The 25,294-nt window shown below is 37.4% G+C and overlaps 1 protein-coding gene across 1 annotated transcript in view; it reads left to right on the plus strand.

Moving 5' to 3' along the window:
* ZDHHC2 (zinc finger, DHHC-type containing 2) overlaps positions 1–25,294 on the plus strand; it is a 72,080-nt gene that overhangs the window by 12,931 nt on the left and 33,855 nt on the right. The window contains exons 3-4 of the mRNA XM_008570550.1: positions 17,047–17,073; positions 18,287–18,381. Coding sequence (XP_008568772.1) covers positions 17,047–17,073; positions 18,287–18,381 — 122 coding nt within the window. The remainder of the gene's footprint in view (positions 1–17,046; positions 17,074–18,286; positions 18,382–25,294) is intronic.

Here is a 25,294-nt window from a genome sequence, read left to right on the forward strand (position 1 = left end):
ACACATATCATCCTGTATGAAACTTTAAAACCTATTGTAGCATGAAAAAGCATATTGCAGATGGATACCTACAGTATAATACCACACATTTACAGTTGATAACATTCAAGACTAGATCATAGAGGATATTTCAATGAGAAACACTAGTTTAGGAGTATGGTTACCTCTTTGCAGAAGAAAGAAAAAGGATGTAGGCAAGGGCTTCAATTGCACTTGTCAAGTTTTATTTATCTGGTGGCTGGTGTGTAGGTGATCATAAATTATTTTGAAGGAACTATTTTAGGAAAAAGATTTTTTTGAGGCCGGCCCGTGGCTCACTCGGTAGAGTGCGGTGCTGATAACACCAAGGCCACGGGTTCGGATCCTATATAGGGATGGCCGGTTTGCTCACTGGCTGAGCGTGGTGCTGACAACACCAAGCCAAGGGTTGAGATCCCCTTACCGGTCATCTTTTTAAAAAAAAAAAAAAAAGAAAGAAAGAAAGACTCTCTAAAATGTGTTTAAACTCTTCCTTTCCTTGCTCTAGCCTTCTTAAACAAAGTATGTGGAACATAAAGTAATTGTGAGTTAAGGCTATCTATTTGAGACAAAAGCCAGTATCCAAGACTGTTGGAGTCTTACAATTTTACATTCACAGTTTCATCTATTTCCTATTGACTGAAGAAAGTCCAAGAGTGGAATGTGTCATTTTGCTTAGGCATTCTTTTGAATATCAGGCATTGAGAGTCTGGGAGTCTCATGAATGAATGAGCCACTTAACAAATGGACATGCCTAGCTAGGCATCTACATCTCCACAAACCTTTGTTTTTCTCTACTATCACTTCTGAGGTTAGCTGAAAATATTAAACAACAACAAATACCCTGCAGTCTGGAAATGATCAGAGGTGAGAAAGAAAACTTTAGCTAAAGTTGAATGTTGACTTAAATTTTGGTTTAAGGATAGACTAGAGCAGGAGATTTTTTTTTATCATGGTATGATATGCAGAACATAAAAATTTACCATTTTAATCATTTTTATGTGTATAGTTAAGTGGCTTTAAGTCCATTAAAGATGCTATGTAACCATAACCACCATCCATCTCTAGAACTTTTTCATCTTCCCAAACTGAATCTCTGTACCCATTAAACAGTAATTCCCCATTCTCCCCTCCGTTAGCCCCTGGCAGCCACCATTCTACTTTCTGCCTCTATGAATCTGACTGTACTAGGTAACTCATATGAGTGGAATAATACAATATTTCTTTTTGTGTCTGGTTTATTTCACTTCGCGTAATGCTCCCAAGGTTCATCTATGTTTAATGTGTCAGGACTTCATTCTTTTTAAGGCTGAATAATATTCCATTGTATTTATACAACACATTTTGTTTATCCTTTCATCCATCAGTAGACATTTGAGTTGTTTCCACCTCTTTTTGGCTATTGCGAATAATGCTGCTGTGAGTAGTGTGTACAAATACCTGTTAGAGTCCCTGCTTTAAATTCTTTTGAGTATATACTCAGGAGTGGAATTGCTGGATCATATGGTAATTCTATTTTTAATTTTTTGAGGACCACCATACAGTTTTTCCAGAGCAGGTGATTTTTGATGGAAGTGTGATTCCAGAAAAGCTTATATTACACCCTTATAAACATGTTCAAACTTAAAGGTTTCTAGAGGTATCCATGAGATGTATCAATGTCAGTACAGCAATTTTTTACTACCTTGCCCTTTCATGGTTCAGCAGGAAAGTTGATGGCCAGGGAATTCTGAGTAGTCCCATTTCACCCACGAGGTATAGCCTTTCTTACTGGGTAGTGTGTTTCACCTGAAAATGCTGACCATCAGGCGTGCCCAGGGCAGAAAACTTGAAAGCTGCTGGCTTATTGTACATAGTCAAGAATTCAGCAACAGTTTTTCAGTAACCAGAAAGTCCAGAGCATGAATGGAACAGATAGACATTTAATTCTTTTGAAGAACAACATGTGAGCAAGTGCAAACTGAGCAGACAAGCGCTGATGGGGAGAAGTGGGGAAACATTACGTGGGGACATCAGTAAACCATGGTATTAACTGTGAACTAGATGCTGATCCACAGCACAAGGACTGAACATGGTTCATGAATGCATAGCACAGTATTTGTGTTGCCTGCAGGTCTGCGGTAAGTGAAATGCTTTTAGGAACAGACAGCAAAGAAAGCAAAGGTCTGGGTCTGTACATATAATTAGGGAAGCAGTCCAAGCAGGAAATCTGAGATGCAGCTCTCACATTGAGCAGAGGAAGTGACTCCATCCAAATATTGATGGCTGTCTTCAATTCCTTACACAGTTTTTTTACTCACTTACATTAATGCATACATCTAGTGTATAATCTAGTGGTAGTTGTGTAATATTGCACTATTATAATATACTGTGTCTTACATCAGTAGTCGTGCAAATATTTCATCCATGGGCTAGCAGATATGATGATGTCAAATTTGTTTTTGCTGCAACAGAATATACATACTGCCACAGCAATTACTGTCAGATAGACTGTGCTAGTGCTATAGGAAAATGAAGTGTAGGGCGAGGGTATGATTTGCTGCAAGTAAAAAGGAAAAGTCACTGTGTAAATCAAGCTGGGATCAAGGGAAGACTGTGTATGTGAGAACTTGACTTCATGAATATGTAACAGTGAAGTTACCAGAAAAACTAGTGCTTCCCAGTAACCCAGCATTGTAAGACAAGCTCATGAATAGCTTGCCATTTTTAAGTGCTATACTGCAGCAATTACTGCTGGTGCTAGTGTTGTTTTAAATCTTTTCATTCACCTCTTTCAGTGTGCCACTGTAAATTCTTTTCCAGTGCTCATCATAAACACAAAGGTTGAAATTATAGCCTTATACAGTTCCTCAGAGTGTAAAGGACAACATAAGCGTCAAATAATTTTTATGAACCTAGAAGTATTGGTTTAATTTTTACCTGTGTGATGAGTGCATGTACTCTAGTCATATAGTACTCAACGTGTAGCTGCTGACCCTGGGAGGTAGTTATAGAAGATTGTCTGTTTACTTGGAGAAGCAAAGAAGCAGCATTAGTTTTTCTACCTAATAAATCAAATAGCTAATGTTTGATAGTGAAAAAAAAAAGTACTCTCAGTATTGTCCTCTGTGATAATTCTGAGTATACAAGATAATAAGAAACTGATCTAATGACGCTAAAACATTACAAAAATTGTTTTTACCTAAGTGTATATATTTTTTAAATGTTGAAATAACCAAAATACAAGTGGGACTTTTGCTTGTTACCAGTAAATAAATAAGTATATGCATACATATATAAGAAAGATGAGTAGTTACATTAGGCAGGATAATCGTAAAGGCCCTTCCAGTTCTAAAATTTGGTTCTGACTAATGAGAGGATTGTTTCAGGATCCACATCTCTTCTTGACCTTCTCCGTGATAGTAGATAATCATTATATGAGGACTAGGTCAAACTTTGCTGAGGGTGGAGTGTTCACTGTAAGCTAATGCTATTCAAAGGAGTCAGTCATAGCCTCTCTGGTCGTTACTCAAGAAGGGCACCTGGAATAGGAAAGGAAAGGGTTAGAGTAGAAAAGGCTTAGTAATTGTAGGAACTTGGAGTTGAGTTGTAGCCATGTGTAGGAAAGGGAGGACTTACAACTCCATCTAGAGAAGTAAACTTACACCTGCACTGAAATCTGCACAATTTCCTGGGAATCTCTTCTGTTCTGAGTTGAGACAGACGGATTATAGGATTCCATTGAGCAGACTTCAGAATGAGGACACTAAGATCAAGGGACCAGCCCTGAGATCAGATTTCCTTCCACTGCTTATTACAGTCAGTGATTCAGAAATTGTCTTTCTCTTTGCCAAGATGAAAGTGGCAGTGATTTTTCGTGGCCATAGTAATGAGACAGTCTTCATTCTCCTTTCAGAACTGATAAACTGAAAGATATACACATTCCTAATGATTTAAGCACAAACATTCAGTGAAGGTGTTCCCAGCCTTCACCTGGATAAGTTAGATTTTACACCATCTGTTTCTGTAGAGGAGAGCTACTTAGATATCTAGGGCAGTGACTCGTCATCAAATTGCTAAAGAAGTGATGTTGAATCGTGCCGTATGCAACAGCATGGGTGAAACTTGAGGACGTTATGCTAAGTTAGATAAGCCAGTCACAGAAGGACAAATACTGTGCCATTACACTTACATGAGGAATCTATAGTAGTCCAACTCAAAGAGACAGCAGAATGGTGGTGGCCAGAGGCTGGAGGGAGAAGGAAACAGGGTTGCTATTCAAGAGGTGTAAAGTTTCAGTTATGTATGATCAATAAGTTCTGGAGATCTGCTGTACATCATTGTGCCTATACTTAACAACAATGTATTATGCCCTTAAAATTTTTTAAGAAGGGTAGATCTCAAGTTAAGTGTTCTAAATAAGTAAATGATGTTGTTGGGGAGGGGCAGAGAAACACTTTTAACTTGGAAGATTTTAACAAATGTAAGAATTAAGAATTACCATTCCAGGATGGATACAAGTGCTGTCTCTCTTAATGTCAGTTTCTACAAGTGAGAGATGTACCTTACCTGCCTGGACAGTATAGACCTCCAGAATTACCTTTCTTTCTCTCTTCTGCTGAGGATGGAGGCCAAGAACCCCTGTCCCATCTGCTAACCTTCCCGATACCACCATCTCACTCTTGGCCTAGGAACCCAGAGCCCTGTTCCTTCCCTGGTTCTTGAAGTGAGATGCTCAGGAAAGTCGAAATTCAGATACTGCCTTGAAGTATGACCAAATATTTGAATGTTTAGTGTCCAAAGTTGATGAAATTGTCTGTTTTCAGATGTTTTACATCAATTGGTGGAGGAAGGGTGTATTAGTCCTTTTTGTGTTGCTATAACAGAAATACCTGAGACTGGGTGATTCATAAAGAAAAACAAAAGTTATTGCTTACAGTTTCTGAGGCTAGGAAGTCCAAAGTCCATCTGGTGGTGGCAACAGTGACACAGGGGTCTCACATTGCAAGATGGTGGAAGCAGAGAGAGCAGAGACTCTCTTCTTTTAAAGCCCTCAGAATCACACCCCTGACCACCATTTTTAATCCATGCAATATTGCACGGTCCTACAATTCAATCACCTCTTCAAGGCTCCACCTTTCAGTTACCATAATAGGATTTCCCACCTTCTTAAGAGTCAAAGGGCTAAGTTTCTAATACATAAAGCTTGGGGGACACAATTAAGCTTCAGTGAGTTTGGGGGGGATATAATTCAATCCACTACAAAGGTTGACAGACAAAAAGAGGACATTTTAAACCTGCTTTCCAGAGCGCCCCAAATCAGAAGAGACAGGTAGTGGCATGCATAAGTGCCAAGCACAGACAGGCCAAGAATTGGGAGCAACCAAAGAAAGGAACAGTGGCTGCCCAGGACAAAGAAGCCCAGTGAGGTACATGGTCAGGACGCACCTGATGTCACAGACCCTGAGAGTCCACATGGAATCTTTGAACAAGTTTTGGGTTCTGACAGTCCAATATTTAGATCCTAGCTCCGTATATTTTGACTTGAATGACATTACAAGTTATATTTTACCCCTGTGAGATTGTCTTCTCAGCTTTTAAAATTACCTCCCTACGTCACAGATTGTTGTAAGGTCTAAATGAGATAAGCATTTAAAGAACTTAGCACAAATCCCTGGTGTTTATGCCTACTCTTCCTTCAGTTCCTTTCATTTCTTCTCTGCCCTTGTCATTTCACTCCCTACCCCTCACCTACCCACTGATGCCCTCCCACCTCCATCCGACCTTCCCCCTGCTCAAACTGCAGCATTATCTTGGAGGGTGTTCTGAGCTGTATTGTGTCCCTTCAAAGTTCTTAGGTTACAGTCCTAATCCCCAGGACCCCAGAACGTGATGTATTTGGAGATAGGGTCTTTAAAGAGGTAATTACGTTAAAATGAGGTCATTAGGGTGGGCCCTAATCCAATATGCTTTGGTGCCCTAATAATAGGAAATTTGGATACAGAGAGAAAGTGATGTGAAGATACAGGGGGAGGTGGCTATTGCAAACCAAGGAGAGAGGTCACAGAAGAAAACAGCCTTGCTGACACCTTGATCTCCATCTTCTAGCTTCCAGAACTGAGACTTCTGTTTCAGCACCCAGTCTGTGGTACTTTGTAATGGCAGCCCTAATGACTAATACCGGTGTCTTGCTGAAGACTTGGAGTGGGGTGAGTGCCTGCTGTCGTAGCCCAGCAGGTGGGGCAAAGGTTGAGGGCAGCCGCTGGTCCCCTGTGGTGGAAGGAAGGTGTTTGAATGTTGTGAACTCAGTAGGCTTCCCTTAATACAGACTAGCTAGTTTTTGCAACATTGTTAATACTGTTATGCAAAGGCTTTTGATGGCTAATCTAGAGGCCGGACCACCGAGAAAACAAATCTGGACCATGACCTATTCTTGGTAAGAGACTGTGAGAAATGCCCTCAACAGTCCAAGGCCAAAGGATGGACACGGAGACACGAGGTACAGCGAAGCAAGACTTTAATTACGGTCTTGCAAGGTGTGGGTATCTCATGAGCAGGCACACGGAAAAGGGCTGTAGCAAGCAATTTATTCCCTAGTGTGCAAGTCCCTGCCTCCTCATTGGTCGGGGTGCACAATCTTCCCAGATGACGTCTAAGATCACCCCGATTTATTACCCCCCTGTAAGAAATTTCTCTGAGGGCTCAGGACAAGCCCGCGAAAAAGGCCCGCTGCTGAAACCCTGTGAAAGGAGAAACAGAATGGAATGAAGAGAACAATAAAGGGCTAATAATTCATCACCATCTCAAGGAGAACTTTATCCATTCAGCAACTCCCCAGGAATGGGCTGGACCGACTGGGGACAACTTTCAGCCTGGGCCTGAATTATTTCTGAAAATGAATCACTTAGATTATTTTCTTACAGAGACCTCCTGTATCTTGGTTTATATTTTTTAACTTACTGTTGTCCATTTTGTCCTTGCAGTTGCATTGTGCTATTCTGCAGGAAAAGGTCTCCAGTAATTCCCAGGCCATTTTCCAAGGTTGCCTGATAATTTCTAGCACATAGTTTAGATCAGTAGTTTGTTAGATATAAATTCTGGGGTAGAGACTGGGGAAATGCATCAGACCACCTGGGGGGGTCCTACTTCTCCCCAAGTTTCACAGCATTCCCCCCCCCCCCCAGTCGAGATTCTGATGCATGTCAGACCTTGGATCTGGATAGGACCCTGCAGGGTGGGACTGGGGGTGGGGTTGAGAGGAAAGGAGCTCTGGGAGGGGTGGGGTAAGGAAATAGTTTAAAATACATTGGGTTAGTTTCCTCTTGTCATATTATTTGGCCCACAGTGTAATTCATCTGCATTTTTCTGCTTATTCACACTTAAAAGGTCTTTTAGCAATTCATTCATAACAACTTAGCATTTTATTCTCCAGAAAATTTTTGCATTACTACTAGCTAAAAATTCAACGTGTATTGCTTCCCCTTGATTGCTTATAAAACTGTTAGGACTGAACTTTAGGGGACTCCTACTCTTAGCGGTATTTGTCTTCCATATTTAACTAACAGCCCTTAATATGTGGCAGATTCTATCCTAGGTGCTTTTGCTTTCCTAGTTTAATTCTCAAAACAGCCCTGTGAAGTAAACATTGAGGTAAAATTCAGAGAGGCTAAGTAACTTGGCCAAGATGAAACACGAGACAGGTGGCCTAGCCAGGATTCAAAGCTCAGTGAGGGGACATGGGAAAGAAACAAATACATAAAAGTCATTGCAGATTGTGTGAAGTGCGGCTAAGAAAGAATGTATTGCAATAGTGATTGTAGAGATGAACTAGACAGGAGATCCTCTGTGAAAAGCTCACATTTAAACTGCAACCTGAACAATGATAATGAGAAACAGGTGTGGAGTCAGGTGAGGAGCTTTTCTGACACAGTAAAGACACTAAGGCTTGGCGTGTTCTAGAAACAGTCAGAAGCTCAGCGTGGCTACAGCTTAGTGAACCTGGGGATTAGTGTTGAAAAGGAATCGTGGAGAAGAGGTACACAGGAGCTGAATCATGCCTGACCACTGAGGCTGAAGGAAGAAGACTGGACTTTATTGTAAATTCAGTGCAAAGCCTTGGAAGTGTTTTTAGTGAGATGACATCATTGATTTACATCTTGAGAGAGATCATGGTTTTCTTATTGAAAAATGAATTTTTAAGGAACTGTGTGGGGATCCAGTGAGGAATATAGATTGGCACAGTGTCTGTGGTTAGGCTGTTAGGAGTAATAGGATTGGCTTTTATGCTCATGGAGAAAGCACAAACTGGAAACTGTGTATTTGGGGTTCAAGCTTTGCACTGTTACCTTATCCTTAACCTTTGTTTCTATTCTGAAGCTACTTATCTGTCCTTGACAAACAGTTCGTACTAATCCACTGATAAATTTATTTTTAGAATGATTCTTGCCCTAGGTTTTTAAAAGTCAATAATTTTTTTAACACATCAAAGTAGGATTTGAGATAATTTTATAGTCAGAGGACCCCTCAAGATAAAGTGCAAGTTTTTGTTTAAACAATAAAATTAAAACACAGCTCAGCAGAGTATTATGATCAAGCTCACACGTTTGGGAGAATTGAACTAGAGTCCATGTCTCCTACTGCCCAGTTAAATGCCAGTGCAGAGGACCTGAGAGGGTACAATGTTAGCATATTTAAGAGGCAGGAAGCCTAGAGCAGCAGAAGCATCATGCACAAGAGGGAAGCAGTGTGAGATGAGGTTGGAGAGGAAGGCAGACACTGGAGTTAATAAAATTACAGTGACATATGAGGGCCACAAAGGAAAACAACAGTTTGATAAAGACTTTTAAAACGTGAGTAGATGTGTTGTAAAGAAATAAATTCAAAAAAAAAATATTAGGAAGAAAAGGATACACTTGGAATTAAGCTGGAAATATTAATGTGAATGTTTTATTTTTCTTATGTCCATCACTGAAACAGTCTAGCAGCAATGTCAATTTTGATCTCTAACACACTAAAAATGAACTAGAGCTTTTTGGAAAGAAGCTGAAAGGACAAAGGATTCTGCTTCAAGGGATTCCCACTGGACAGTTTTGTCAAAGAATTCACTGTCTATTTGACAAAGTGTTTCAAAAAGAAGAGCATAATTAATTTTGTTTATAGTAACTTCAGTACAGAGAATTAGCAGTAGGGAGGGTGTTGGCGACCTTGAGGAGAGTGATTGCAGGGGAATGTTGACAAAGAAACCAGTTGGAGTTGGTTGAGGAAGTAACAGGAGGTTAGGGGATAGAAACAGTGCCTTTGATGGATTGTTAAAATAGGTTTTCCTGTGAAAACGCCAGAAAAATGGGATGACACCTAGAAACATGAGGTCAGGGGAGTTTTTTTTTTTTAGGACAGTTGATATTAAAGCATATTTGTACTGATAATGGTATTTTTTTGTCTTAACCTTTTGAATCTGAGCTGCTTCTATTACTTAGTTGGAAATGTTTTAAAAATTACATCCTTGTTTTTTCAGTTAGTGTTAACTTCTAACTGAAACGATCTTATAAATGCTGAGCTTATTGAGCACAGGGATGGAGTCTTATTTACTATTTTGTTCTCAACAGTGTAAGCATAATTAGTCAGTGAATATTTCTCAATAAATGAATTAAAGATAAGCAGAAAAAGTAGAGCTTGGCTATAATGTTATCCTTAAGATTCACTCATTAGAAACAGATCTCTTAATCTTGGCATTCTTCATTGTCAGATTGCTTATGTGAGGCTAAGATGTATTCTGTGTCAGAATGAACCTGCAAATTTCATAGTGGTTTATATAGAAAAGTTACTGTATATAAGCAATGAAAATAAATTATTCCTCCAAAGGAGAAAGTTTGAATTTGAAGACAAAAAAAGAAAATTAAGATTAAGGAAAGAAATAAAAAGATCACAACAAAATACATTTGCAATAAAAATACCTAAACCAAATTGTTCTGGAAACAATTATGTAACTATTCTTTGCTAATTTAAGGAAGGGAAGTACGTTTTTTATCTATTATGAAGGCATATTTTATTATCTGAAATTTTTGATTTTAGACATATTTATGACTAAAAGTTTAACTAAAGTTACCATCAGTTTACTGGGCTACTACTTATATAGATATAGTTTATGTATAATCACCAAAGCCAAATTTTAAAAAATCAGTTGGTAAAAATATTGGACTGGAGTAATCTTTGAGATGATACCCTGCTTTTAATCAAAGTTGAATTTAAATCAATGTAGACTAAATCAGTTCTAATATTTTTGGAGCTCTTCAAAGAATAGGATTTGATAGCATTCTTAGGAAATCATATGGGTGTATAAATAAACTTAATTTGGGTAGGATTATTTATAGTCGGGTTTCTAGAGTATGGCAAAGGATTTTATTACTGTTTTCCCTCTAGCAGATACATAAAGATGTATTGTAGTTAATTTGTTAGATACAATTCTAATGTACTAATTTATAAAAAATAATAAACTTGTCTTGAGAACTCATACAAAAGATCAACACATATCTTCTTCTTAGTAAAAGATTTCCAGAGTGAAACTAAAGATTCAGGATGTGATGGTTAATTTTGTATGTCAACTTGGCTAGGCTCTAGTGGCCAGTTGTTTAGTCAAACACCAGTCTAGATGTTGCTGTGAAGGTATTTTTTAGATGTGATTAATGTTTAAATCAATAGACTTTGAGTAAAACAGATTACCCTCCATAATATGGGTGGGCCTCATCCAATCACTGGAAGGACTTAAAAGAGAAAAGATTGAGGTCCCCCTATGAAGGAATTCTGCCTCTAGACTGCCTTCGGACCCAGGACTGCAAGCAACATCAACTCTTCCTGCTCCAGCCTGTCTGCCTGCTCTGTAGACTTTGGACTTGCCAGCTCCCACAATCACATGAGCCAATTCCTTAAAATAAATATCTCTCTCTCTCTCTCTCTCTCTCTGTGTCTCCATACACATACACACATATACATATCCTATTGGTTCTTTCTCTGGAGAACCCTAATAACAGGGGCTGGAAAACTTTTTCTATAGAGGGCCAGATAGTAAATATTTTAGGCTTAATAGGCCATACTGTCCCTGTCTCAACTATACAACTCTGCCATTGTAGCACAAAAGTAGCCATGTAAATGAATGCATGTGTACATGTTTCAATAAAACTTTACAGAAACAGGTGACTGGTTGTATTTGGACCAGACGGTATAATTTACTGACCCCTGGATTAAATGATTGCTTGATAATTCAGGCAAAAGAGATAAGGGAAGTATACATTTTTGAGGATGTTTCATTCAAGCCCAGGTTGGATCAAGGAGCAATTTGTCAACCTTTTCTATATTACAGGTTATTACTTTGATTTATGGTTTCACTCTTCAACTGCAATTTTACCTGTTTTAGTTTTACACAAGGATTTTTTAAGGAACGATCAGTGCTACTACAAAAAACTATCACTCTTATCAATTCTTTTTTTTTTTTTTTCTTTTTTGTCCTTTTTGAGACCGGCTGCACCACGCTCAGCCAGTGAGTGCTGTGAGCGCACTGGTCATCCCTATATCGGATCCGAACCCGCAGTGGGAGCACTGCTGCGCTCCCAGCGCCGCACTCTCCCGAGTGCGCCACGGGTTTGGCCCATCAATTCTAAACTGATGACTGACCAATTCAGCTTTTTCTCTCATGCCCCACCCTGTTTCTTATAGGAATGATTAATGAGAGAGGAGGGGGATTAGGCAGAGACGATAGCCAGAAAGTAGAACTGGCAACCCAAACTGCCAGCCTTGGAGTATCTATGTCGGTTCCAGACTCCAAGATGTAATTCTTTTTTTTTTTTTACTGACCGGTAACGGGATCACAACCCTCGGTGGGAGCGCTACCGGGCCAGCCCCAAGATGTAATTCTTGAAGGCCTTAATTTTACTCTTGGCAAACAGGAATGCCTCTGTTAACTCTTGTAATAATTTATCATCCCCACTTTCTTCCTATATATCATCAGTGCTAAGAAAGTGCTATGATTCTTGTACCACAGTTAATCAGGGAAGAGTTTTAAGTTCTAGAGTTATTGGAAGATTAGAAATCTCTAAAGCTAAGTATTATCATTGTAGGACATGGACCAGAAAGAAATTGGGCTAATCCAAGATAAAATTAGGCAAATAAGTTTTAGAAATGAAAATTAAAATTCTGACCCATGGTGTTACTATTGTCCTCATATTGCGATGGTCACCAGATGTACAAATGGTTTTAAATATTTTAGTATCATAACAACAGTGCTCTTACACCCAAGAGTAAATTGTGTCCAGCTTCTTTGAGATGAATGTAAGATTTAGGCATATATATTTTAAAGTAATTGTTTTTATTCATTAAGTTAAACAGTATCACATCTGAAATAGATCTCACTTTTGCAAGAAGTTTCCACAAGCACTAACTGCTGCGTCAAGGCTGTAGCTTTCATGTCTCATCATTGCACTGTGGGGAAGGATGAGTATCACCTTTTTACTTATACTAAAGTTTCTGGAGTGACATCTGTACAAAAAGGTAACTGACTTATTCAGACTTAGATTCTTTTTCACCTTTATTTTCACTTGTAAAGTCTATTTTCATTCAAAATTTTGCATGTATTTCTCTCAAAAGCCTGTGCAAATGTTACTTTTCTCTCCGTAATTGTTCTTCATTTCTAGCCTCCTTTCCTATATGTTATAGTTAATATTAGCAGGATTAAATAATATAATTGTTTGTGTATTTGGCAGGCTTACTATGTGCCAGGCACTATGTTAGGAACATTTCATACATTACCTCTTTTAATTGTCACAATAGCCCTAACGATATTGCTATTGTTATTATTGCACTCATTTTACAATGGAATAAGTGGAAGGGCTTGTGCAGGCTGGTATGTAACAGAGAGGAAATTGAACTTGGCCTGTTTTTGTCCAGAGCATTTGCTCTTTAGTACTGTTATGCTTAGTATTAGTCTCTTTTTCTTTTTTTCATTGCATAATTGAATTTTATTTTAAACCAATAGGCAATAATATAGAGTAAAAAACATGAGCGTTATTAAAATCATGGTAGCAAAAATGAGAGAAATATCAGCTTACAGAATATTGTATCAAAAGGTCTAAACAGTGCCATAAGAAAGAACACAGAACTAAGAGCTAAACTTGGAAAAGTAGACAAAATGCTATGATATCCTTAAAATATTGTTCACCTAAAAATTCCAAGAAAATAGATAGAATAAATAACTACTATGGCACCTTAAATAAATTTAGTAATATGATTGGTTTTGAAATAAATACACAAAGGTCCATATATTTTCCAAAGTAAATTGCAACTTTCCATAAGAAATTACTAGGAAAGAAAAAAATGGATATAATAAATATATAAGCATTATTGACTAGTGTGTGAAGATACTGGGGTTCTCAGAGTGGTTTTTTTTTTTTGTGATTGATAATGACAATCATTTAATTTTTTTTACTGTAATTTGAAATGTGTATCAAAATATTTAGGAATTGTGCTCATCCTTTGATCCATCAAAGATAGGTCTCTCTTTCATTTTGGCAAATCAAACTAAAATAAGTAAAAGCCTAAGGAAAAAACAAATGGGGAGCGGGGGAAGCTGTAAACTCATAGAAAATTTCTATTTTCAAAGTTGCTCAAAGCTCAGTTGAAGCCATTTTCTCCCTCAACCTTTTTCTTTTTGAAGGAACATGAACCTCCTTGTCTTCTCCCCTCTCTCTTTAGAGAGGTATTTTCTTCACTTATGGAGAAATATGCTAGCAGAGAAATACAGAAAAGATTTCTTTTGAGTTAATCAATTACTAGTTGAGTTTCTACAGCGTGCTAAGCTAACAGGATAATAGAAGTAACTTCTTGAGGTTTTCATGCCCACGGAAGAAAGAATGAACATTTCTCATAAGTCTGCTTTGATATACCATTTTCATGTGATTCATATTAGTTGTGTTTTTGTCTGTTTAAATCACTGTTTTGTTCAGTAAACATTTATGGAGCAGATGCTCTATGCCAATTATTGTACTTTAATGAGGAATTAATTTTAATATGATCCCCTAAAACCCAAAGCCATAATGATTTTGTCACATTCATGAAATTTTAAAATTGAAAGTAAAAGAATTAATGTGCTGCCCATTTTGATTTTGAGTAAAACTCATTTGCTTCAATAAAAACTCAGTAAATCTCAGTTTTCTTTTAATAGAAAATAGAAATAACTAATTAATTTGCCTAAATAGCTAGTTTAAGAAAATGTGATAAGAATGGTTATAAAACATTTGAGATTTCTCTATTGTACAGTTGGAGAATAAGTATCAGCATAATTTTTAAATAGACCAAACTGAAATTCTATCTGTGAAGTAAATAATAAAATTAGGGCTGGCCCGGTGGCGCACTGCGCTAGTGCGCCGCTTGGGAAGCGCGGAGGCGCTCCTGCCGAGGGTTCGGATCCCACATACAGACCGGTTCCCGCTCACTGGCTGAGCGAGGCGCGGGGGCAACACCGAGGGTTGCGATCCCGTTGCCGGTCCCGGTCCGGTACGGGGGCGACACTGAGGGTTGTGATCCGTGGCCGGACATGGAAAAAGACAAAAAATAAATAAATAAATAAATAAAAATAATAATAATAATAATAAAATTAAATAATACTGGATGAAGCCTCAAAATTCACATTAAAACCCAGTAGTTATTTTTGGAAGATACATCATAAATATGTCTAGTACTGTTATTTAATTCTCATGTTGATATAAAAAAGCAATTTATATTTGATTATCATCTATATTTTTCAAAACTAAGTCTGTATTTTCCATATACAATATTACCTTTATATACATATATACTAGAAAAGTATTTGAGGCTAACTAGCAACCTTTTCTTAAACAGTCACTTATAAACAAAAATATTTGCATTTGAAAATAATATTGTATTTTATCTGTTTTTACACAATGAGAAAGGAAACTTTGAAATTGACAACTCTGCCATTAAACTGAAAATTACAGGGTGAATTGCTGACTTACAATTAAGTAAACATGTTTGTGAGAACATTCATTTCCTAAGTATCATAAAGCAAAACCTAGTATAGTCCATGGATCTATTAATAAAATGTTAATTTGAAATCTTTGATACTGTTATTTATCAGCAAATAAGTCATAAAATTTGCTAGTATTTATAGTTAATACACAACTTTATTTGCAACATGTATAACAGATAGAAGATTACTGTCTAGAATATATAAAAGGCTCTCAATAACTAAAAGATAAGTAAACCAATAGGAAAGTTCCCCGAGGCCATCTGTAAGTCAATGATGATCCGTGCCTGCCCTTCCCATTCTGGATCAGAAATGTGAAAGAGAATTTGAACCTAGGAAACATTTCAAGATGCCTTATCAAGGTTGCTAAGAGATCTGGAAACCTTAGATTATTTGGGCTAAAAGGGAACATTTAAGGGGGACACAATAACTTTATATACGTGAAGGTCTGTGTTGGGCAGGAATCTCAGATTCTTCTCCCCCTTCCTGTGCAGGTCATGAGTCAGGTAATTGAAAGAAGACCCTGGCAGCTTTATGCAAGGTAGACATACTTTATTCTTCAGATGTGAGCTTCACAGACTTGCTTAATTCCTCCAAGACAAGCTCAGGCTCATCCTTTGATCCACTGACCCTCCATGCTCTGCTGTGCTCTGCTGACCAGCAGTTCAGAGCAGTTGTCTTTTTGATATCACAAGTACACAATGGTGGCCACAAGCCAAATGCATAACATAACTACAACAAACGTGCCGAATCAGTAAATGGACACATTACACTACTTTTATAACTTGCTTCTAGTGGATGTGCTGAATCTTGCCCATTTGTAACAGATGTGAGGCGAATGAACCTGACTAAACTTTTCTTTATTTTACACTGGTTTTACTTTCCTTACAGTCTGTCATTTAGATTTTTTTATTGCTACAGATTCAAAGCCCAGATACCACAGGTAGAAGCCACAAAGAGATAAATTTCAGCACACTATACGGACTAATTTTCTTATTCTTGAGCAATCCAATAATGGCCCGCTTTCCAAAGCCATGGGCTTCTGCTGGCTCTAGAAATGCTTAAACTGACATTCAGTAGTTCTCTTGGGAAGGAGGTTAGTTGGATCAGGTAATCTCAAAAATCTCTCACATTACCCTCTGATTCCAGTGCTCCTTAAGGCAATGGCATTTCATTCCAGGATTAAGACCTAGAATCCCGTACCCTTTTAAAAGCTGAGTAGGAACGAAAATACATAAAGTCAAACCTTGCCTTGGTACAGCTGAGATAGGTCAAAACTTTCAAAAGACTTTAATACAGAAGAAGCCCAAATGGGAATCAAAACAAATAGACAATAGGAAAGGTAAGAAAACTGGATTTCTAAAACAGTTTCTTATCCAAGCTTGTTTTAGCTCTTGTGGCCCCTGTCCTAATCTACCTGCTACCTTGGAATATTTACAACAACCCCTAAGGGATGGCAGTTTTCCATGCAATGCCTGGGCCCCTCATTGTACAATCAGGGGCAGTTAGAGTCACTGGGCATAAGAATTTGTAGTTTGAAAAATTTGAAGAGTATGTGCTGTGGACACAACATTTTACTCTCTGTGGGAAGCTAACTAGGTGGTTGCCAATTTATAAAGAGCAATAAATGTCTCTGGAAATGTAATGACCTGGAGAACACTGCATTTATCTGTACTCTGTAGCTGGAAGGAAAACCAATAAACCAGCAGATAAAGGAATAAGACCCACAAGGCACACACTTGCAGAGTTTTGTTTTGCTGCGTGGGAGTCCGGCTAAAGTGCGCAGTAGAGGCGTGGCTGGCTGTAGCCGTCCATCTCCCTTCTCCACCCTCTCTCCACACAGTGCTCACCGCTCCTCTAAATAAAGTTGAACAAATATTTTTAAAATGTTGGTTTGAAGGGAAGCCAAATTATTAACCTACTTAAATGCCTTATGACTCTGTCAGGCCCTATATTTGCTGTAAGCTTTGTATAACCAATTATCTATCTTCTTTTTTTTTTTCTATTTATTTCTGTAGTGTCCATGGAAAACATTGGTGAACAAGGTAAAATATATTATATTATTGTTATAGATATAAAATTTCAAAATAGTTTGAAAAAACAAATTGCATTCTTTAGACTTGGTTGGGGTTAGTAAGTTATTCTTTGAGCATTTGGAGATGGACAGGGTGAAAGACAGCTCATTTCTCTAAGTCCTGAGACTGAATTCTCTCAGACCCTTGGCAAAGAACTCTATTCTGAAATGGCCAGAATTGTGCCAAAGATTCTTATGGCTTCAAGTTACAGGTACATCAACAATCTCCTGTCCCATTTCAGAGTATTACCCCATAACTGAGCCACCTACATAATTCATGAAAAATATCATTGGCTCTAGTCATCTCACAATGATTTAAGTGCCTTATTGGATAATACAAGTTTTTAATAATTATAAATATAAGTATCATCATTCTTTAGAATAATTAAAAATTGCTATTGAAGTTTTAAAACACCAACCACTGTATTTTAAATTAGCATATTTTATTTAACTATATCTTACAGAATTAAGTTGTATATTATTGTATTACCCAGAAAGAATCACTATCACAATATACAAAATTAATATTTAAAATTTGTGCAGTACTTCAAGATTTTAAAACACCACACAAAGTGTGTTTATATACGTTACCTGAAAAAAATATTCAGAATGCTTTTCTTAACAATTGTCCCATGTGGTAGATAAGACACTTGAACTCCCACTGAAGGAAATCTTTGTCTAGATGGTTTCTATTTAAATATGTTGTCATTACACCAGTTTTGATTAGAACTAAACAAATAAGCGAACAGCTTCTCGCATAGGAACTGCTTTTGTTTATCTATGTCAGTAAAGCAAAGTTCTTAAAGCTGAATATTTTAACATTTGTTTAATGCTGTATTTACTCTTTAAAATTGCAGGCATAACCACCTTATTTTTACAATATAGGAATTTAGGAAATGTTAGCCAATTTGCTAATAGATGGACCTGTCTACAGATGGGAGGGTTCTATTCATGAGCATAGGTCTAATTATGCATTTAGGGGTTTTTCTTGTTTTTTTGTTTTTAACTCTTATCTTTAGGTATATATTTATTGAGTTGTGCTTATTCTAGTATGATGTAAATGAACTTCCAATTATAATAAATTGGAAGCTTGGTTATTGTAAAAATAAGCAGATCTTTTGTGAATACCATGGTTTAGTATGTATTTGCACATTACAATAATGATTATGTTTCTCTCATTTTAGTTGTGTGCCTGATGGCCTATCATCTACTTTTTGCAATGTTTGTCTGGTCGTACTGGAAAACTATCTTTACGTTACCAATGAATCCTTCAAAAGAAGTAAGTTAAAATATTAGTAAAGTTATCCTAAAGATAGAAATCAATAATACTGATGTCTGCAGAATGAATTTTATTCTTTTTATTAATATTTCTAACTAATTGAGTGAAGTGACTTTTGGATTTTTTTTAAAAATTAATGTGTGTTGATAAATACTTGAATTTCCACCTGGTAAATATTTTGTACCAGATGAGTGTTATATTTCTCACATTAAATCTGTTATGCATTCCATTTCTACTTTAGAGTCAGACATCAGGATGGATGGATAGACATAGACAGATGTAGATATATAGATGGATAGCTGGAAGGTAGACAACATTCTATTATAATTATCATACTAAAGATGTGTTAGTTGGCTGTCAGCAACCAGAAACGACAGCAACAACAACGAAATAATGGTTTGACTAATCTCTCTACATTCAAAAAGTGTGTAACTAGTGCACAGCTTCCAGGTATGCAGGCTCCTTCTATCTGGATGCTCAGCCATGTGTAGCCTCCATTCCCAAGGTCACCTCTTGGCCTAAAATGACTGCTCTAGTTCCAGCCATCACATCTACCTTCCATACAGCAGGCCAGACAAAGTAGAAAAGAGGAGAAGTAAATGTCCTTCCCTTCAAAGACACTTTCTGGATGTTGCTGATGCCATTTCCACTTACGTTTAGAACTTAGTTATGTGGCCGCATCTACTCACATGGAATGCCTGCATGAAGTCTTTATTCTCAATGGCCATTTAACCACTATAGAAGAGAAGAGTGGTTATTGGGGGACAGCTAGCAATCTCTGCTGCAGAAGGTTTTAAGTAGACTGATATGATCAAATTGTCATTTTGAAAGATCATTCTATTTGTTTCTGAACATTTCATCCTGGTTAAATGTTTATGGAGCAAAGGGCTGTGTCTTACTCATTTTTGTATCTTTGGCCCGTAGTCCAATACATGTTTGTTGAATAGAAATAAACGTGGCTATCAGTATTAACAGTGGAGTTTTAGTAGGGCAAATTAAGAAGAAAAAAAAGGTATTACTGTAGATTGGCATCACTGTAGATTGTTTCCTGAAGTAATCAGTTTGAAATGATGTGGTCAAAAGGCCAATAAATATGCTATTTGGTCTGGAGAAAGATGTTAAAAACAAAACCACAGATATTTTCACAGAATCAATGGTATGCCTCACCAAGAATACTTTATATACAGCCTTTTTTATTTTGCTCTTGACTTTTTTTTTTCTTCCCTCTTTTACCTCCCTCCTACCATATTTGCTTCTTTCCATCGTCTCTCTTACTCCCATCCTGACCTTATAGTGTGTGAGTTTCAGGGAAAATGCTGACTTCTGTCATAGGGAATCTCATCCATTCTGGTGGTTTACTTACAACCTCTGTTTTGATATCTCCCAAATCTATTTCCAGTTCTGGACTTCCCTCTGAGTTTCAAACTTATTATGTATCTTTCTGCCAAACACAACTCCTTCATCATTCTGGACACCTCAAATACAAAAACATCAACAACTGAAGTTGTCACCTTCTCCTTCCCCCACGTGACTCATCTGTTTCTTGTGTTGATTAATGCCACTGCCATCATCTCATCATTCAAGCCAGAAGCTTGGCAACTGGGCTTAAATCCTCCCTCTTCCTCACCCCTTCCCCACTATGCAAATCCTGTTGATGTTTTCACTTCCAGATTTTTCTTTTTTTTTAACTCCAGCTCTGTTTTTAATCATTGCCCTAATTCAGAATCTCAGAGATTTCCCTTGTCCGAGACATTGTAGTCTTCTCCTGTGGTGTCCTCTGTTTACAGTCTTATTGCTTTTTGGCCTTTTGGCTAAGATCAAGTGTTTATAGTCTTGCCTACATTTCCTTCCCAGAACCCCACAAAAATTCATCCTCTACCCTGAAGCTCAAGTGATCCGTCTAAAACAAATTCAACACATTCATTCTACTCCTTTACTCTGTGACTTCACGTGTCCCCACAGGGTAATGTCCAGTCTCCGTTGACTAGCAACAATGACTCTCATCTAAACTTCTGACTTTCTACTTTATACTCTAGTAGTTCTTAACTACATGTAGTGTCCTGTGTACGCCATGGCAGGATTATCTTTCAAGAATATTCTTATCCTCTTTCTCATCAAACTAATTCTTTCTATCCACACTAGCAGCACCTTCTTGGTATCCTTTGCTAGTTCCTCATATCTCTTGGACACCTAAAGCTTTGGATTATCTCAAGCCTAATCTCTGGACCTGTTTTCTTATATGTCTACCTTTGTTCCCTTGTTGATTTCATTTAGTTGTATGACTTATATATCATCTCATTGCTATAGCTCTCAAGTTAATACATTAGCCTGGTCCTTTCTCCCAAACTTGACTCATTTTCAGCTACCTATTTGACATCTATTAGGAATTTCAAATTCAGCTTATCTGAAAACAAACTTCTGATTTCTCACCCATTTCCCCAATCCTCCAATTCCTAACATTTTCCCATCTCAGTAATGAAAACTCCATTTTTCCAGTTGTTCAGGATGAAACCCAGGAGTCATCCTTGGCTACTCTTTTTCTTTCAGACCCCACATCCAACCAGTCAGCAAAATCTGTAGGCCAACCTTCAGAATATGTCCACAGGGTGAGCTCATGCCCCCTCCATTGCCACCACCCTGGTCAAGCCACCATCAACTCTCATATGTATGTAGTAGCCTCTTCACAGATTTCCTTGCCTTGGTTCTTGCCCCCTTCTGTGTATTTTCAACACAGTAGCCAGAGTGATCCTTTCAAAAGATAGGACAGATCATATCATTTGTCTACTGAGAACTTTCCTGTGATATTTGGGGTTTCTCTGAGTAAAAACCTCATTCAGTATTGTGGCCTACAAGGCTGTTCATGGCCTGGACTGTACCCCCTCTCTGACCTACTCTTCCCCTCTTTAGTGCTGCTCCAGTCACATTGGCTTCCGTGCTGTTCCATCAACATGCTAATCATGTTCCTCCTTCAGGGGCCTTGAAACCCACTATTTCCCCTTGACTTGGAGCACTCTTCCCACAGATAACTACATGGCCAGGTCTTCATGTCTCTGCTCAAATGGTACCTGATAAGGGTTTTTAGGACCCCTCTATATAAAATAGCAACCCTTCTGTCCTTGGCATTCCCTACCTTGCTGTATTCTCCATGGCATTTACCGTCCTGTAACACACTCTATATTCATCTGTTCATGCCTTTTTTTTTTTAATACCATCACTAGAATGTAAGTTCTACAAGGACGTGAACTTTATCTGTGCTGTTCACTACACCATCATCAGTGCCCAGAGCAGTATCTGACATGTAAAAGGTACTCAGTAAATATTTGTTAAGTGATTAAAAAAGTAAGGAAGATGTTATGTGTACAGATGCAGGTTTATGTTTACAGCTTTGGCAGGATGCCGAGATGACTTGTGACTTCTCCTAAAGTTGTATGTGAGATCATCAGCTAAGAAGGAAGGCAGAAGTGGGTTGATTGAGGTTTGAGAGAGCAGAGAAAGTTTGAAATAGTAGTTGGAGAGAGAAGAAAAGTGAACTGGTGCAGAAATAGAATAACATACTATTGAAGGAGCAGTCAAAATTGATGACAGTACTAGGATTTGTGGGATGATTTTTCTATAAAAGACACATGCCTTATTCAATTCATACAACTGTGTGACATAGGTATTATTTATTACCATTTTACAGATGGAACCGTTGGCTCAGAACATTAAGCAGTTACCTAGGGCATCTAGAGCTAGTGTGTGGCAGAGCTAAGATTCAAACCAAAGTCCTTTTGATCATTAAGGCCACACTTTTTTCACTATACCATACTCTCATATGGAGAGTAGACACCACAGCAGGGATGGGGGTGGGGGAGGATGCCCAGGACATCAATTGGAGCATCAGGAAAAGATAGCGAAATTTCTATTTATATATTATTCTTTTAGTGTTTCCTTTTTTTTAAAGATTGATATACAAGGTACATAATAGCTGATAGGTCATATGTCAATAAACAAATACTCACATATTAGCAGTGTGGTCTATTTTAAGATTTTCTCCCAGTATAACAGTAATATAACTGCACTAGGCAAAAAGACAAAGAAAAATTTCATGACTTCAACCACTTTACATTTTAAATTTCTTCCTAGTTATTTTTGTATTCAGAGTGTACCTGTTCCAGTTTTTTTCACTTAATAGTTCATTATTGGTTTATTGTCATTTTTAATAACAGCATAATATTCTCACTGAAATATATAAAAATGTACTTAGTCACATCCCAACTTGGATTTGTAGACTGATTCCCAACTTTTCATATTATAAATAATGCAATAGCATTAACACGTTTGTACTTAGAGCTTTACCCATAGTTTGGATTATTTCCTTAATATAAATTCTCAGAAGTAGAATTACTAGATCAAGAAAATTTAAGTCACTTGCCAAATTGTTTCTCAAAAGGATTGTAGCAATTTACCACACTACCAGTTTTATCTTACCCTTGGCATCCCATTACATGTTGTTATTAAGAAAATTCTTTGCTGCCAGTTTAGGGCAAAAAAGTTTTATATTTTATTTTGTACATTTTAGATACTAATGAGGTTATGTTTATTTTTGTCCTAAGTGAAAAACAGCAAAAAAAGAAATACAGTTCTGTGAATTTTGTTTGTTTGTTATTAGATCTTAGTTTTTACTCTAATTTGAATATTCTTTTAAAAGTATACTGTCCTTTAATCTGAAAACTGTATGTAAGATCTTGTTTTCTAATAACATTCTCCAGTAAAAGGAAGGCAAGCTCCTTGGAGAAATGGCTGACTCTAGGAGTATGACAGGAAGTATTCAAGATGAGCCTGGAGTATCTTGTAGCGCCAGAAAGTAAGGAAGTGCTCAAAAATGGAAGGAAGAAAGGAAAGAAGGGAAGGAGGGAGGAAGGAAAGAAAAGAAAAAAGAGAAAGAAAGATGGGTCTATATCAAAGGGACACAGGACCCAACTGAAAGAACTCCCAGTGACAAAGCTGGAACAATTTGAGCAACAAAAATAAAGTGGTGTTGGATTATTACCCAAGTATAAAATAGGTATCTGTGAGACTACTGTCATAAATTCATAATTGAATGAATAAATAAGTAAATGGGGAGAAGAGAAAAATCTCTCTTACAGAAAAATTCCAAATAATTTAGGTTAATACTGTACCCTCAAAGAGGGGGGAAATAAATCCGCATTCTTTAAATGTGAGCTGTGTATGCTGAATTCCTTCCAAAGAGTACAGGATGGAAAAGGGGAAATAATGAGTAACTCTACAGTGGAAAAACCTGACAAAAAACTCCCTCCACCAGATGATCAAGGTTAACATCAACAGTGATAGGTCATGATGATAGTATGTACCCTTGATATAATGGCATAAGAATGGCACTTTACCTCTGTGATCTTCCTTCCCAAAACCCATAACCCCAGTCTAATTATGAGGAAAAAATTCAGACAAATTTCAACAAAGGGGCATCCTACAAAATACCTGAACAGTACTCCTCAAAACTGTTGAGGTAAAAAACAAACAAGGAAAATCTGAGAAGTTGTCACAGCCAAAAGGAACCTAAGGGGATATGACAATTAAGTGTACCTGTGGTATCCCGGATGGGATCCTGGAACAGAAAAAGATATTCAGTTAAAACTAAGGAAATCTGAATAAACTATGCACTTTAGATAATAATAGTGTGTCAATATTGGTTCATTAATGTACCAAATGTACCATGTTACTATAAAATGTTAACAATGTAGGACTTCGTGAGGGTGTATGTGGGAACTTTATACTACTTTCTCAATTTTATTGTAAATCTAAAGTGTTCTAAAGAAAATAAAACTATTTAAACAAAAACAAAACAGCACATATCAACCCACCAAAGCACTGCCACATCTGGGGATTGGAGGCAGGTCAGGTACGTTACCTGCTCCAGCCTGAGAGATCTTACATTCCTTCAACTCTGCAAACAGCATCTTTCTTCAAATCTGTGATGTGACATGCCTTTGTGCATAACAGTGTTTTTTTTTTTTGGGGGGGGGGTAGTGGGGAACCATACATTTGGTATATTCCAAGGTAAAAGTAGATTTTTTGACATCTGCGTTATATGAGTAACAATTGCACCAACCTTTATTTGTTTTTTTGAGCTAATGCAGGGTGTTATGTTTATTTATTAATAAAAGTATTAAACATACTAGGGAGTCTTCTGGTTCTAGCACTCACTAGAACCTTCCACTAAGGTGAAAAGGATCCAGAACTCTGTAAGAATAGGTAATAAGAAGGTTGATGATTTTAATCTATTTGACTGTTATTGAGTCTTTTACTAAACTAACTTACAATGCCAGGTTTTAAATTAATTTTAGAAATGGGAAGAGAGGAATACATCTGCCTGAATAATAGGAATCGTGGTTCTGAGAATGGAGAGTTGAAGACTGGAATATAAAATTAGTTTTTCCCTGAATGCAGTGATCCGACCTAGGCCTACTGGTATTCACTCCTTTGTCCATTCCACAACTTACTTTTTGTTTTGTTTTCCTTTGTTTATTCACTTCCTTTTTTTTTTTTTTTTAATTTTATTTTGTCGATATACAATGTGGTTGATTATTGTGGCCCATTACCAAAACCTCCCTCCCTCCTCCCTCTCCCCCCTCCCACCCAACAATGTCCTTTCTGTTTGCTTGTCGTATCAACTTCAAGGAATTGTAATTGTTATGTCTTCTTCTCCCCCTGGGTTTTTTTTGTGTGTGTGAATTTATTTATTTTTAGCTCCCACCAGTAAGTGAGAACATGTGGTATTTCTGTTTTTGTGCCTGACTTGTTTCACTTAATATAATTCTGTGGAGGTCCAACCATGTTGTTGCAAATGGCAGTATTTCATTCTTTTATATACCAGAGTACTATTCCATTGTGTAGATATACTACATTTTCC

Source organism: Galeopterus variegatus, unplaced genomic scaffold (genome assembly GCF_000696425.1).
Source record: "Galeopterus variegatus unplaced genomic scaffold, G_variegatus-3.0.2 Scaffold612, whole genome shotgun sequence".
NCBI classification, from domain to species: Eukaryota; Metazoa; Chordata; class Mammalia; order Dermoptera; family Cynocephalidae; genus Galeopterus; species Galeopterus variegatus.